At 42.6% G+C, this 17,134-nt stretch overlaps 1 protein-coding gene across 1 annotated transcript in view; it reads right to left on the bottom strand.

The window, feature by feature from the left end:
• Window positions 1-1,425: 1,425 nt before the first annotated feature.
• Window positions 1,426-17,134, bottom strand: part of Mtmr9 (myotubularin related protein 9) — a 38,918-nt gene continuing 23,209 nt past the window's right edge. Inside the window, exons 7-10 of the mRNA XM_004848448.4 lie at window positions 15,182-15,323; window positions 12,859-13,079; window positions 9,621-9,772; window positions 1,426-6,852 (exon numbers count right to left, since the gene is read on the bottom strand). Of these exons, the coding sequence (XP_004848505.1) occupies window positions 6,680-6,852; window positions 9,621-9,772; window positions 12,859-13,079; window positions 15,182-15,323 (688 nt within the window). The 3' untranslated portion in view covers window positions 1,426-6,679. The remainder of the gene's footprint in view (window positions 6,853-9,620; window positions 9,773-12,858; window positions 13,080-15,181; window positions 15,324-17,134) is intronic.

Here is a 17,134-nt window from a genome sequence, read left to right on the forward strand (position 1 = left end):
AATCCCACTTACTAAATTTTGAGTTGGCCCTGTTCTCCATCAGGTATCTTGAATTTCATCATCTTTTTTTTTTTTTTTTTTTTTTGGTACCGGGGATCAAACTTGGGTCCTTGTGCTTGTGCAGCAGGCGGTGGAACCACTGAGCTAAATCCCCGGCCCATTTTTGTTTGTTTTTTGAGACAGGGTCTTACTGTGTATCCCAGGCTAGCCTCAAATGCAGGAATCCACATGCATCACCATACCCTGCTTCATCCTCATCTTTAAAATGATTTTGTTTTTATCCCCAAACCCTAAGTTCTTTCTCCTTCCTTCCTCCTCTTTCTTTGGTTTATCTGTTTTGAGTTTTGCAATTTCTTTGAGATTTTTCCTTCATATCTGAAGGTTTTGTTAGAAGATGTGTGTTTTGGAATATGTGATAATATCTTCTTTATTGGAGAGAGTTTTCATTCATTGAAATAATCTGACTCTTAGTTTGCTTTAAAGCTTTGCATGTAGTGGTTCTGGCACCTCCTGTGCAAGCGCCAAGTCCCGAGTTTGATCCCCGGTACCAAAAAAAAAAAGCTTTGTATGATATCACTTGCTATTTTCTGTTAATTTGGGGCTTTAGTTAGAAAATCTGAAGCAATTTTAAACCTAAAAGCTTACCAGTATTTCCTTTTCTTCTGTAAGCTTGATGTTTTTGTTTTAGAATGATGACCACTCATTTTATATTTGGGTTTGTATAATGCTTCCCATAATCCAGTTCAGGTTGTGTTCTTTTCTCTGCCGTGAATGGATCAAAGCAGAAGACACATGATGTAACCTTTGCTCAGATACGGTGGTATCTAGCAGGTTCCTTTGCTATGAAGTTACTATTTTTCCCTTTGTAATTAATAAATATTTTGTGGAAAGATAATTGTGTACTATATTCTATCCCTACAAACTTTCACTTGCTAGTTTTACCATTCACTGATTGTGCCTAAATCAGTTACTGCTCCAATTTGCTTTCTAATTTCATGATCCTTCCTATCGTTGATAATTGACATTTTACCATAAGAAAAAGATTTCCCTTTCCCCTCACTGATTAATTCATTTGAGGTAATACATACTCAATTGAATTAATTATATATATGATAATTTCTAATTCTTGACAGACACCTGTATTTAGAAGGAAAGTCCATGATTTCTACAGCTTACTTGAAAATATTTCTGCAAAACAACAAACAAATCATACACATGCACACATAAAGTGTTACAGAAAATACGGGCTATGTTATCAACTGCTTAGTCTATATGAACAGCATATGGGAGATCACTGTATTATGTTGCATCATTTTTGCAGCTTTCAATTTTTCAAAAATATGTGGTCAAAATATACAGTAGTTTTAACTGGAATACTATCAAAACTCTTGCAAATATTTCAAAAAAATAAAATCAGCCTCCGGATTTATCAGCATTGAATATATTCAAATTTTATTACCATTGTCTATAGAACTTTAACACTAGCATCTATCTGTGCAACATGTTTGCCTCTGAGGCTGAGGGAGAACACCACACACGAGTACTACACAGTAAGAACAGCATCACATTCAACAAGACTGCTTCTTGACTCAGTAAACTAAGCTCGACAAACCAGCCAACTCCAGGTGACTGATTCCAGTTACAGGACATAAGTGAACTTATCACTTAGTGAACATTACGAAGAATATTAAAAGGTTACACACTTACAAAAGTTCAGAATTTTCCCTAAGGCTATATATAAACACACACACACACATACACACACACACATACATACACATTTAGGTTCACAATATAAAAACCTGTACCTTATAGCTCTGAGGTTTCAGCAAAGCATATGTTAAGATACATTCGCCATACAGTGCAATTTTATGTGTAAGACGTGAATAATAGTGCACTTAAACCCAAGAGTACAATCAAGTATATCGAGAGTACAACCCAAACACCTGGCTATTGAAGAAATACATATTCTGTTTTCTACAAACTAAGTTATGCAAGTACAATATTTTTAGTGTAGATGGTAATAGATCTATATGGATTCTAAACGATGGGCTCCAGGGTATATTTGTGTAGAATAATTCGCCTCTCCAAAGATATGTGCATTTTAAAAGTGAATCGAATGACTGGCCTGACACACAGAGGCAGTGTTGTACAACTCTCACCACAACACCAATACAGAACACCTTAGACTTGCAGCCGCCTGCACCACAGGCTCAAAAGCCAGTGAGCTTGCGTCCGGGCAATGCAGTGTCTCGGGGAGCTCCAGCACTTTTCATTGAACTGAGCACAAACTACTGCTCTGCCCTGCTCTTCCAGACACCATGCGTTAGGTTTCTTAGAATTTAGATAACAAGGTCAGAGCTTCTAAAAACTAGTGCTGGAGTTTCAGATGGTCTCTTCTGGGACCACTGGTTTAAAGAAAGAATATGCTGTTGTTGACAGTGGGTCGTAAAGACTCAGTAAAGGTAAAAGTAGTTTTATTCACGAAAAGAAACATTAGAATACTAATACTGAAAAAAATTCAGCATTTCATATCTAACAAATAAAAATGGAGACGTCCTCTTTTAATGTTTTCTCTCTAGATGGTGAAAAACACAAAATACTATTTGGCAATAACTTAAAATAACAGCTCTGGGGGGGAGTTCTTTGTGTTAAAGAAAAAGAAGTACGAGGGCATGTGGTCCTGAGGTATAGCGCAAGCCTGCACTGGATGTGCCAGGTGACTTCTGTGCCCAGGGAAGGTCAAAGCTCCCATTCTATTCACACATCCCCATTCTCTGTCCAGGAAATGCTTTTCTCATGAAGAATGCCCATAATATCCTCATGTAGTTTTCATTTCTTAAATCTGGAAGTAGGTAAACATTAAAACCTCTGCCTCGGATTACAGTCCGATAGTAAACCAGCCCGATGACCCACTTAAAAGTGACAATTAGAACAGCCATCTCCGAACCCAGAAAACTGCTGCAGTTATTTAAGCAGATTTTTCAAAATGCGACAAAATGTTACTCCTATTTTTCAGTTCAAGACACTAAATTACTGGTCAAATCTTTCCCATGATATTGATTTTTAAAAATTTAACATAAACCTAATACTGACTGAATGAAAGGCTAAAATCCCACTAAATTTCATCTTCTAAAATGAAATGAAACAAAATGAGATCTCACTTCTAAGTCAGGCCTCAAAGTTCCAATGCTTATAAATCCTTCATAAAGAAAATTTTAAATCCTTTATATGGGATTTTCAAGAATGTCTATCATGGTCCTCCCAAGGCTGCCTAAAAATCACTTTAAAATCTTGCTTCAACAGCCTCATTTTTCTTAGAAATAAAATACATTTATATTTCATTTTAAACTATTAGATTTTATTATTTCTGCTTTTCTTCCCACTTAATAATTTTGACCAAACAAATAATTATTGAAAAGTCTTGAACCAAAAATGCTTCCAGTTTTATAATCAAATAGCTATGTTCTTTTGGTTTTCAAAAAATATGAATTTAGGGCCGGGGATTTAGCTCAGTGGTTCTGGCGCCTGCCTCGAAAGTGCAAGGTCCCGAGTTCGATCCCCAGTACCAAAAAAATATATGTATGAATTTAAACTTAAGGATCCTTGTATTGTGGATAAAGGAGGATAGTGATCCTCTGTATTTTAAAAATGGTCTTCGTGGGGCTTCTTTCTGAACAACCCCAAATGTATGCCAGGCTCCACTCTGCATGAACAGAGAGGATGGCAGACACACCTGAATTTGAGTGGACCCCACTTGAGTATTCCTGGCATCTACTGAGCATTTGCTTGCTCACTGATTCTGCTCCGTTCTCTTCCTTAAGGTTCTTTTTTTTTTTCGGTACCGGGGATCGAACTCGGGTCCTTGTGCTTACAAGGCAAGCGGTGGAACCACTGAGCTAAATCCCCAGCCCCTCTTCCTTAAGGTTCTTAAAGTCACAGTTATCAAAGGCAACTCTCTAAACCTAATGCTTAGCAAGAATCTTCTCTTGGGTTTATCCATTTTATTTATTCTTTTCACCCAAGGGCAAGGTAATTTAATCATATTACTAATTACTTTCTTCAAATCATACTGACACCGCACTTGTGCATAGCTCTCTGGAGTCTGGGGAAACTCTAGTGTTTCCGTTATGAAATGACCCTGTTGAAAGCGCACTGACACCAGAGTTTGTGTTTACAACCTGCAAAGTGGCTTGGGGCTTAGATGACCCCTACTTAAAAGTTAATACTAGGATTTAGCTCAGTGGTTTCCCCGCCTGCTGCACAAGCACAAGGACCCAAGAAGTTCGATCCCCCGTACCAAAAAAAACCAAAAACTAAAATGCAAACTTGTCAAAACAGTGATGATGTGCTCGCTTCGGCAGCACATATACTAAAACAGTGATGAATGCTGTCTCAATGCGGGAAAGAAAAAGGAACAGAAATGCTCCGCCGTCACTGTTGCTGGGTCACACGCACCGTTCGTCAGCGACAGGTGACACTCAAACGTCTAAGTCCTCCAAGCCCAAGCCTGATAAAGGCTCCCTTCACAGTGGCTGCCCGGAAGCCCCAGCCCACAGGAGCAGCGGGAGGCACTCTGAAGAATCACTGAGGAAAAGGACCTCTAGGCGATTTTCCTTATGGGCCCACTGAGAAAAAGAGTCCTTCATGGGTGGCCTGGAGATAAAAGCAGGAGTACACGGAAAGGTCAGCTGCCAAACAAGCACTGCCAGCGAGTTTGAGGAGCATTAAAGGAGGCAATGACAGGCACTTCTTCGCACAACACAGACAAGGGCAGAGCAAGGCAGGGCGCCTCTTCCGCTCCTTCCCTGTCTTCCGTGGGGGTGTTAATGTCCCAGGATTTGTAGTCAGAGCCAAGAACAAAGGTGAGTTTGGAGAAGAAGGCAGGCAAATTTACTACAGGAATCTAGACCGCTGATTGCTGCCTACCCTTTGCCGCAAGTCTCAGGGAAGCTAGGGCAACGGGAGGTGCAAGGCGCTGGCCACGTGCGGAGGTTTCTGGACATGGCTGCAGATTTTGCTAGATTTTTTTTTTTTTTTTTGGGTACCGGGAATCGAACTCAGGTTCTTGCGCTTGCGCAGCAGGGGGCGAAACCACTGAGCTAAATCCGCGGCCCCTGCTAGTCAATTTATTTATTTTATTTTATTTTATTTTTTGGTACCAGGGACCGAACTCGGGTCTTCCTGCTTTTGAGGCAAGCAGCGGAACCACTGAGCTAAATCCCGGCCCCTAGTCAATTTTTTAAAGTTATACTTTTTTAGCTCAACACTCAGTCTGAGGTGGGATCCAGTTTGTTGTGTTCCACATTGCAGTGGTTGATACAGATGGTGTGGAAACAGTATTAGGGATTACTCTTCCACTGTCCTCTTCAGGGAAAAACAGAACAGATAGTATTGATAAAAGGGGCAGTGGGATGAGGAGTACTGAACCAGTACTGAACATTGCAGGTGTAAACAAACCAGCAGGTCGCGCACACAGTCACTGCTGTCCTGTGTTACTGAGACATTTCAAAACTCTCTCTGCAGTTTCAAACATAAAGCTGCACCACATTCATAATCTTCCCCTCTGGTTAAACTGTATTTGCCTGACAGTCATGGACAAATCAGCCGTCAAGACAAATTTGCAAGCTGCTCAAGTCAACATGAAAGTGTTAACCTTAGTATCAGTAAACTCTTAAAATACTTAAAAATCAACTAAAATACACATACACATACAGAGGTATAAACCGATGCAATAAGAACTTCAGACGAGGGCAGTGCAGCTCTGGTTTAAGGAAACCATATTTGTAGCTTAAGTGTAACAACCCTATTTTAAGTGACAGTTTCATTTTGCATTTGATACACCTTTCGTATGTATGGCCCCAAACTGAAAAACCAATTCAACAGCAACAGTTCTCTATCAGTAACAAATGCCTGCTCTGATTCTATATTGCACGTACTTTTAGTATCTTCCCTTCAAAGAAATTTAACTCTTGTAAGTAGCAGAGAGCCATACCCGCTGCCCTTGTGGAAAGAATTTACCTTGAGTAAGTGTTCCAGTTCTCCCTTCTTGACAAACCAGAATGAGAATGAATTCAGCTTTGTTCGTCCCAAAACCGTTTTAAAGAGAAGGTTATTTTAAGGGGCAAAGGTATTAGAAATGGCATGTTAAACACAAAGTTCTTGGTTTATCCACCATTTCAGCTTTGAAAAACGTTTCTAGCCGGGGATTTAGCTCAGTGGTTCCAGCGCCTGCCTTGCAAGCACAAGGTCCCAAGTTCGATCCCCGGTACCAAAAAAAACAAAAAGGAAAAACATTTCTATACTGAGTGCTTACAAACCTGACCCTTTTTAAACCAACTACTGCCAACGGAGAGTCTTGTGTCCTGGTCTGGGCTGGAGCATGGAGTGGGAAGTGGCCATGGAAGAAGCTCGGTGAAGTTGCCTGTGACAAGTAGCATTCTCTAGGTCACCGATTTCATGTCAAATTAAATAACTAGCACCTCCTTCCTGCTTCCAAAGCAAAGGGCCTAGCGGGCCACATAAAATAGGTGTGGTTGTAGTGAGATTTGTTCCACGGTACTGAGAAAGCCAGGCCATCAGAGGGGTCCCAAGTGAAGCCGGAAGTTCCAGGCTTCAGTATACGAGTCAGTTGAAGGGCAGGTGAGACCCACGAGGCCGGCAGGGCTGGGCGTGGCGCTCAGGGGTGCTCAGAGGGCCTCCCGCAGCTGTCCTCTGTCTCCAGCTCAGCCAGCTGCCTCCGCAGGATGTTGACCTTGGCTTGCAACTCCTTGTTATACTCGATGATGTTCACCACCTCCTCATACGCTTCATCCTGATACTTAGAAGACCTGTTCCACCGCAGGAAAATCCCTAGGAATCCAGAGGGAGAAAGATACATTCTGTGGGTCAACACCTGCTTAGTGGGGAGTACAGAATTCTGTGAAGCACACTGCGCACTGCCCTTCCTCCCCACAACCCACACTGGGCTTTCTCACGCTCTAAAATGTACAGGAGTCTTGAGGTACCGAAAGGGTCCAATTAATGCAGTACCAATATTTTTATATAGTACATGCCCATTAATTCTTCATAAAAATTCCACAAACTTATCAAATAAATCAAAATACTGTTCTGTGATACAGTAAAAAATAGGAGCTGGTCATTTACACTGCTATAAACTTTCTAGCATCACAAGACTGAGCACTTGTTTTTACAACTGTAGAATCTTCTCAGACCTGTGAGGTCTCCCACAGTGTGAAACCACCTTTCCCCGAAAGTGACTGCTCTAGGAAGCCCAGGGGACCCCGCAAACTGCTACGCAAGCCTCGAGGCCAGTACACTCTCCCACCCACCGAGGCAGTGTCCGAGTCTGCAGGCAGTTGCTGCTTTCCTCAAATAATAACTGCCCTTTATTATGCACTGCGAGGATATACACTTGCCCCTCAGCATCCTGGGCACCCCAAATCCTCAGAGGCTCAGTCCCTCTTATAAAAATGACAGTATTTGTATATAATGTATGCATATCCTCCTGCATATTTTAAGTCATCTCTAGACTACTTATGACAATAAATACAATGTAAATGTTAAGGAATTAGTTGTTATACTATATTATTTAGGGAATAATGACAAGGAAAAAAATCTGTATATGTTTAATATAGATGTGGGCTTAAAAAAATTGTTAGATCCACAGTTGGTAGAATTCATGCATGAGGATCCCACAGATACAGAGGCTGACTGCTTAAAGGTTAACTGACCTATTTTTTCTTTTATTACATGATTATTCTATTCTTCAATATAGAAATTGCTATTAATGCTTAGTTATGATATAAATATGAATACCAGAAAGTCTTAAAAGGCCAAAGAGTGCAGCCGGGTGTGGTGGTGCACACCTGTAATCTCAGCACTCGGGAGGCTGAAGCAGGAGGATCACCATGAGTTCTAGCCCAACCTGGACTACACAGTCAGATCCTTTCTCACCCCCCTCCCCGAAAAAAAAAGGCCGGTAGTCACACGCAATGTATGTATCTACCCTAAGATTTACCTTACAGAGAATTTCTCCCAGGCACTGACTAAGCACTTATAGAATCTCTGTTCCTAATGGCACGGTAGGAATTCGTGCACAAAATAAAGTTTTCCTTCCATCACTTAATGTCTAAAGTCCCAATGAGTCTGGTAGAACTGGTTAGTTGGCCATGCGAACCCCGGCAGCCAGACTCAGTGATGGAACACAGAGTGTCCCTGGGGTCTTCACACAGGAAGGAGACCACGCACCCACACCCGTGACTGCCTACAGCAGTGGGGAAGGGGGCAGGCTAAGTTCTGTTTCAAGCAGCCAGATGGGCTTAATAAAATCAATGCACGAAAGCCTGCAGCTGGAACCTGGGGACTGCGGCGGCTGCTTCCCTTCCCCGCCCTCTTTTTGTTTCTGGCACTGGTGATTGAACTCAGGACCTTGCGCTCACGAGGCAGGCTTGGCACCACAGAGCTAAAGCCCCACCCCCGCCTTCTAACGCTGGGTGGACAGGACTGACCCAGGGCCAAAGTCAGGGAAGCCAATGATGCAGATGCGCAGGCCCAGAGGGACAGGATGAGCACTGGCTCCTGGAGAAGTGGCAGGAACAGACCCCGAAAACAAGGCAACCAGAGAGCCTCTCCACACAAAGGGCGAAGAGCGCTCCCCTGTCAGCTGCCCTGCAGGAGGCTGAGTGGGAATGCAGTACAACAACTCACACCCTGGCAAGTCGGTTTCATTTATCAAACAGCCACCACGCTGTCACCTGCACTCCGTGTGGCTTGATACCTACATGAGTAAAGATCTGCTCACTGACTTCAAAATGATGACACAGCAATTAAATAGTATTTTATAGTCTTTGTTTAAAGAACAGCTAATATTTTCTAAGTTTGGACACTTTTTTTTTTTTTTTTTTGGAGACAGGGTCTCTCTGTGCAGTTCAGGCTGGCCTTGAACTCACTATGTAGCCCAGATTGGCCTCGAACTTCCAGCAATCCTCCTGCCTCAGCCTCCCTAGTGCTGGATTACAGGTGTGCACCACCACACCCACAGGCAACTTTTCTTAACACAAGCTTTGCTACTTAGGATAAGCTTCAGTAGTGTGAGAAATTAGTATTTATAAAAAATCATACTTTAGATTAATATAACAATTCTACATTGGTTATTGTTCCATATGAACAATGAGATAGGTGAAAATTCTGCACCAATGATATTTTGTGTCCTTTCTAGACTCACTGGAATGACTGGGCATGTAAGCATTTGATACCATTTAACACCCACACCTACCCCAGGGACAGCTTCATAAAGGAAAACAGAAACTCTCTGAGGAGCTTACAATTGATGTCTCAACTACCCACCAACTCTCTTATGCAGGAAGTAACACACTAGCTGGGCATGGTGGCATGCACCTGTAATCCCACGACTTTAGGAGGCTGAGGCAGGAGAATCCTAAGTTTAGGTCCAGAGTGGGCAACTTAGTAACTGAGGGAGACCGTCTCCTGTTTCAATATAAAAAATGAGAAAAAGGGCTGGGAAAGGAGCAGAGAGAACACACCCACAGGGAGGGGCAGGGTGCACCCTGGGGACCCAGCAAGGCTGGCAGAGCGCATGTGCACACGTGGCGTGGTACCTTCCCACAGCTGCAGGCTCTGCGGGGCCACAGAAGGCCAGATGACCAGGTTGTTGGCTTCGAAGAGGGGGTTGGTGAACTGACACAGCTTGCTGGGCCGATTGACCCAGGACCACAGAGACATCGTCTTCTGCTGCAGCTTCAGCTTGCATCTGACCGAGAGAGAAAATTGCCATTAAGGCAGCTGGTTTACGACACCTGCTCATCCACGCCTCTGATCGAGTTCCAGGATACGTGAACTTACTCTCTATGTGACCAGTACGAGCAGGAGAGTCTCAGAAGAGAAAGCAAATGCTGTCAAATATGTCAGTCACCCTTAGAACTCTCGCCCAGAGAAACAAGGCTGCCTTACATGGTAACCCGTGATCTAGAGCAGTGCCGGTGAACCCACGGCACGCGTGCCACAGTGCGCTGGCTTTTGTTGTGTGTCATTTTTGGTACCAGGGATCGAACGCAGGACCTGTGGTGCCACTGAGCTAAATCCCTGCCCTGACAGCGGGCTGTTTGTATCCTTCAAAGCTCTGAAAGGTTCGCCATCACAGATCTAGAGCATATGCAAAAGGCCTTTATTGTACATGGGATCATATTTCAATTTAAAATAGCTAATTATAAAGAGCTTTCTAACTTTTGTTTCTGATATGCCTAGTGGAGGGGTTACATGCATCATTATTAAAATTAGATGCATCATCTTAAAAACGGAAGTTGAATAAATCGCAAAACTAAACATTTTTTAGAGAATTTTAGATTTTAGGAAAAATAAGTGCCGTACATATAAAACACAAATTGTCAAAGATTAAAAATAAACTCAATCTTAATGTGAAGACGAATTTAATCTACATCTCTGCGTAATAAATTGTGTTCATAGTAGTCCTGAAAATAAACTGTAAAACTCTTCGTCGTGGAATAAATGACCGGGCAGGAGTGGACCAGCCCATTTTAGAAAAAGTAAGTTTTAACCAAGACTGAAACCCTGTGTGAATCTAACATTAACTAAAAAGATACTACATTAAATTTTCACAGGATCCTGTTACACTCAAGTCTTGGAGTCTGTTTTGCTCCTGGAAATCGTTTATCAGCCACCCGCAGCCCACCCTCCTCGCCTCCCTCCTCATGGTGGTGACTTGGTCTGACCCAGCGCAGCCTCCTGTGTCATCACCACCCTGCGGACCCCCGGAGCAGCGCTGTGCCAGTCACCGAGAGGCCCTGAAACCTCGAGGCAAAAGAACCCTTTTCTCTTCACACGTTAACTACTGTAAACCGTGGCCATCGCTTCTGTCTCCAAATAGTTCGTTCACAAACATGAGTTCGGCAACATTTTGCTGCCCTTCACAAACTGTGCATCGGGTGACAAACACGACACGGCCATCTTTCCCACACAAACACAAACCCAGCCCTCTTCTCCAAAATGATAAAGCAAATGAAGTTTGTAAACCAAGGTTCCACTGTAACTGTTACACTGAGGGGAGCCCGCTGACAGGGGGTTACTGTCTTCCCTGCACTAGGTTCACTCACTTCCCTCACACTCAGCAGAGTCAGCGGGGTACTTCTGGGGCTCCGGCACACACCATGAGCAAGTTGCTTTCAACCCAGCGAAATAAATAAAATGAAATCCCACCATCATTTCAACAGATGCAGAAAAACCTTTACCAAAATTTAACATCCCTTCGTGATAAAAACCATGAAGAAACCAGGTTTAGAAGGATCTCGTCCCAGTACAATTAAAACCATACTGTCTATAGGAAACCCATACCAATATCATACTGAATAGTAAAAAACTGAAAGCATTCCTCGAAAATCAGGAATAACAAGGCCACTTCTGGCGGCCCCATGTCTAACACAGTACTTGAAGTTTTAGCCACAGCAATGAGGCAAGATAAAGAAAGGAAGGAGAAACGAGTAAGGAAGGAAGAAGTCAAATTACTCCTGTTTTCAGACGATATAATCCTTTCTACAAGACCCTTAAAACACCAGGACAATTTTAGATGTGCTGAACAAATGGAGCGAAGTGGAGGGATACAAGGTCAACACAGAAAGGTCAACAGCCTTTCTACACAGCAATAACGAACCTGCTGAGAAAGAAATCAAGACAATTGACAATTCCATTCACAATAGCAAAAACAAAATTTAGGAATACACCTAATCAAAGAGGTAAAAGAGCTCTACAATGAAAATTAGAGAACACTAAAAAAACAGAAAAGTGAAGAAGACACTAGAAGGTGGAGAGCCCTCCCATGCCCATGGATCGGCAGAAATAATATTGCTAAGATGGCCAAATTACCAAGAGATCCACACAGTCAATGCAATCGTCATGAAGATACCAATGCCATTTTTCACAGAACTAGAAAAAACAATACTAAAATGCATACAGAAGCACAAAAGACCTAGAATAGCCAAAGCAATCCTAAACAGAAAGAATGAGACTAGAGCTATCACAATCCCCAATTTCAAAATATACTACAAAGCACAAGAACAGAAACACTGATCAAGGGAATACAACCGAAGACACAAACCCACACAACTACAGCCACCTGACTGCTGGCAAGGGGCCAAAGCGAAAGCTGGGGAAGCTTGCAGGACTGGATTTCCATATGTGGAAGATGGAAACTAGAACCCTGTCTCTCAACCTGTACAAAAATCAACTCAAAATGGATCAGAGATCTGGAACTCTGAAAATCCTACAAGAAAACACAGGGGAACAATGAAAATCATAGGCACGGGCAAAGACTTTCTCCAGCAGTACAGGATCTAACAGCAAGAATCCACAAGTGGGACAACATCAAATTAAAAGGTTTCTGCACGGCAAAGGAAAATATCAACAGGGTGAAAAGACAGCTTACAGAATGGGGAACCAGGCTAAAGAGTACAAGCTAATACTTTACAGATTCCACATGGTACATGGATGAATTTGGTGCACATCTATGAGACATCTGCATTCTCCTGTTTTTTGCTTCTCTGCAGTGCTGGGACGGAACCCAGGGCCTCACACTTGCTAGGCAAGAGCTCCACACCGAGCTGCAAGTCCAGCCCTAATTTTAACCTAACAGAACAAAGTCAAGGACACCCTCTCCCCTAGAACACGACTGGCTTATGATAAGGCTAGAGTTCCTGTAATTTAGTCCATGCCTCACTGTAGCGCCTACCTTCTTATAGGTAACATCAATATAGACCCACACCTAGTCTCCTTTAGGAAGTCAATAAAATTAATAATGAAATGGCCTCATGTGAGCAGCATACCCACCTTTCACTTTCATTGTTGCCCAGAAAAGTTCCAAATTGTGAGGCATAAGCGTGCTCAAAGAGCATGACAAGGAAATGCTCATTAAATTCAAACGAGCAAGGGAACTGACGAAGTATCTGCCACACGCAGTCCAAGAAGAGCAGGAACACAGGCGCCTCCCACTTCTGCTTGCTGCTGCAGTAGGCTGACTGTGCACAGCGCTGCTGGAACGGGTGACCAGCCTAGGGAGAGGAGGGAAACATGACTCGCACCCTAGGAGGTCACTTCACACCCTTAGGACGGCATGCGGAACCGCGTTAACCAGAGCGTCACAGAACAGGGCGGCTCCTGCTCAGACGGATTACTTCTTGGTTTAAATGAGGAATTTCGGCAACTGAGGAAAAAGACAATTTCCAAATCCTGGACAATGCTGTGCAGTCAAGACATGATGACCCCAGGAGCTGCAACTGCCCCTGGGCCAGGAATGAAAGAATAATGAAAGTAACAAACGATAAAGATGTAAAAACAAAACCTTGGAGATCTGTAAAACGTGGAGTAGGGTCAAAGAACATAAAGCTCTTGGGTATAAAAGGAGGACAGCAATCACCTCTATTTATCAGAAACCGTCAGTTGTACTGCGAGCTATGTAACCCTCATCACAAACACAGACAAGCACGGTGCTCGGCAGGCCAACTGTGGAAGTCAGTTTGGGGATCACAAGAAAAGATCTTAATAAATACTGTACTTTTATATTAGAGATAAAACTGTCCTTCATTAACCTTTTCTCCCCCTTCAAAATCGCAAGAGACAAGGTGGCAACCTTCCGCCTAAAGTAAGTTTAAGTACCCAAAGCCAAGTACTGAGCTGGCCACAAGTCACTCTCTTACCCCACAGGCCTGCTTTGCCCCTGGGGCCTTATTCTACTTTAGCCAACAAAGAGAGTGCAAGGAAACTTTCTAGTGGCTAATAGGATGCAGATCTGGACGTGTATTACAATAGTAACATATAATTAGGTAAAGCACACTCACTTGTTTGTTTACTATGGATCATGAGAAATGTAGCTGAATAGACTTGCACCAAATACGGGAGGTACACAGGGTATATATATCTAACAGCACTAACACAAGAAACATCTGCATCATAACTGGAGGGGCCAGAAAGTCTTCTTCATCAGAAGTGGATATATCTGTCTCCAACATATATCTAAGCATTTGTTTTCAATCACAACTATGTACTAAGATACACAGTGAAAATACATTCATAAGTTAATCTGTGACTTGGAGGACTTCAATCTGTGTTTATTTTAGTAGTCACGCAACATTATGACAGCACTGTGCTGTCCTAGGGATAAACAGATGACAGGGCACCTGTCACTGTTCTTTGGTGGGGGGGGTGCTAGTTCAGGAAACAGGATGTGAAGGAAATGGATCAATGTTATCCGTGAAGGAGAATAAGGTCTCAAAGCCTTTATAGGAGCAGTGACTTTTAGCTGGCTCTCGAGGGATGACAAGGACTTCACCTGCTTAGGGGAGAGGGGAGGATGCGCATGGGGGTGGAGGGCAGGAAGTGCTACGGTACAAGCTCTGTTACAGCCGCTGCCCACCTGCCCTTCCGGGCTACTCTATCTCCATCAAGACTACGGTTTTTGGAGACAGACTATGTTTTATATTCTTCGTATTTCTTTCGTATGTAACAAAGAACAGGTTGGGTATCCCTTATCTAAAATGCCTGGGACCAGAAGTGTTACGGAGTTCAGAATTTTTGATATCTTGGAATATGTTCACATACTTAATGAGGTATCTTGGGGATGAGACTCAAGCCTCGACATCAAATTAAAAAGCTTCTGTATGGCAAAGGAAATAAGCAACGGAATAAAAAGACAGCTTACAGAATGGGAGATCAGGCTAGCGAGTGTGAACAAATACTTTAAAGCTTTTGCAATTCCTTTATGTTTCCTCTACACCGTATACACAGAGCCCGAAGGTGATTTTGCACAGCATCTTTAGTGCACCTGCATGTGACTAACATGGCACATGAGGTCAAGTGCTGGCCCTTAGAAAATTTTAGATTTCAGAGCATTCTGCATTTTCAGAGCAGGGACGCTCAGCCTGTAGAGCTAACAGAAGGCTTTTAAGTGGACGAGGTGCTAAATAAACAGTATAAGCAAAGAGAGAACTAGAAATTGAGAGGTAGTGAAGATTATAAACACGTAATGAGGGAAAGAGATTTATAGGCCCACAGAAAATTAAACGTACAATTAAAACTTTTCAGTCCATCAAAGTTTCGCACAGCAGGACAGCAGTACCAAGAGCGCAGTTCCTCTCCCATCAGGAGCTTCCCTCACCTGGAGCCACTCTCTCTCCACCAAGGCCTCAAAGCCCCGGATGGTCCTGCTCCTCGGGTCTAAGATGATCTGGGCCAGGGAGGTCACCTGCAGTGTAGAGTCCGTTCCTTCTGTTCCGTGGATCAGTATGGATGCACCTTCCCTGGGAGGAAAATCCAGAGCACAAACGGGACACTCCTGACACAGTCAGCGACCCCTGCTAATGACAAGCATTTATCAAGTGCAAGCGCGGTGTTTCAGTCCCCTGCATCGGTCCTGTCCTGCAGGGGTTGCAGTCTAAGTAAGGCACCGGGCAGATGAGAGGCTGTCTTGGGAAAACATAAGGCTGTAGTGACCCCCACATTTCACATGGAAAAAATCTCTTCAGCTGCGACAAATTTCACAGCGCTTTTCTGCTAAATTTTCTATCCCTTGAAAAACCAGTCAAAAGCAGTTCTTGTGAGGGCAGGCACTTAACTTTTTTGCTTCAATAGCTGAGTAAAGCCTTTTCTCATCAAACCTATAAACACCCACTAAAATTATTTCTTCTGACCTTCAATTCTGTGTTTCTGTCAGCTGACGAAAAGGATGCCTTCATGAACTGTAATGCATCTGAGAAAAAGTCCTAGACCACACTTTTAAAAACATAGGAACAGAAAAAAACAAAAACAGTCAATCTATAGAGTTAGTGGCAAAGACACCACTGTCCTAGGAGACGTGCGGGCCCAGGGCCCACTGTTCGGCCGAGAATGGAAGGAAACACCACGGGAGATTAACTGCAGTCCCCACCCTCTTCTTTTTACTGAAAAACAGTGAAGAAATTTTTGGAAAGGAGAAATTTCATGTTTGATAACTACTGTCAATTCTTTTCCCATGTACATATATACTTTACATAGTTAGAAAGTAATTTCCTGTATTAATGACTACATAATATTCTACTAGTAAGTGATGAACTGTAATTTTCTTAATCCTGTAGTTGGATATTTAGGATACAGGATAAACCAATTTTCATTACAAAGTAAATGATGTACTTAATTCGCTTTTTGTCTTCTGCTGAATTATTTGGGAGTTATTAATTTTAAAATAACAGACTCCCTGAAGTTCACCCATGGTAGGTTAATAATTCCATTCTTAGGATAAAATCTAATGACTACACTAAAAAGAATGAGCAAATACTTTAAAGTTCCTATATATGGCTTATTCTGAATTTAATTTAATTAATTTAAGGTCTATTTGTACATTTTTAGCAATTAATTATTAGGCCAAAATTTTATGGAGGTATAAATAATAAGCTAATATGTCTCAGAAAGGGGACCCCTAACCCTAGAGTTTGGAAGTCCCCACCTGGTGAAGGTGGCCAGCCCAAACTCAACCCAGCCATAGGTAAACTCATCTGTAGCTAGGGTTGCCCTGATCTGTATCATCTTATTACTGCAGCTGAAAAAGCAGACAAGGCGATGATACGTTTATTACAATTCATGTTTCATAGGAAAACAGAAACCTCTCACTGGTAATGTAAGGAGAAATCAGGGAGATTTAGGCTATAAAAAAAAAACCTGAAGAGTAACACCTCATCATTCTGCATTATTGATCTCTCCCCCATAGAACCCTGACCTGTAATTTCCATGTTTCACTGGCTAAATGAGTATATCTAACCCTACAACAACACCTGGCAATCCTGACCCAAGGGTTTCTTCCTGTCCTCGCTGCTGTGGTTAACTACCAAAGATCTTACACAACCCAGTCCATCATCAGTGTCTCTCTGATCATATTTCCCTAATGTGGAAGCACCAAGAAAATAAAGTCAAGTCTCACAGAAAAGCACTACCCGACTAAGTTGTGACAATACTTATACCCATCTGCAATAAGTTTTAGTGGAAATCCCCTTCTTAAAAAGGGCATTCTAAGCTTCTGCAATAATTTCTGCCATGCCTTCTGCCTCTCTTTAAGTCTTCTGCCTCAAGTCTCAAGGAT

This window comes from Heterocephalus glaber, unplaced genomic scaffold, assembly GCF_053883595.1.
Source record: "Heterocephalus glaber isolate CG9 unplaced genomic scaffold, H.glaber_assembly_v1.0 deba00001460, whole genome shotgun sequence".
NCBI lineage: Eukaryota > Metazoa > Chordata > Mammalia > Rodentia > Bathyergidae > Heterocephalus > Heterocephalus glaber.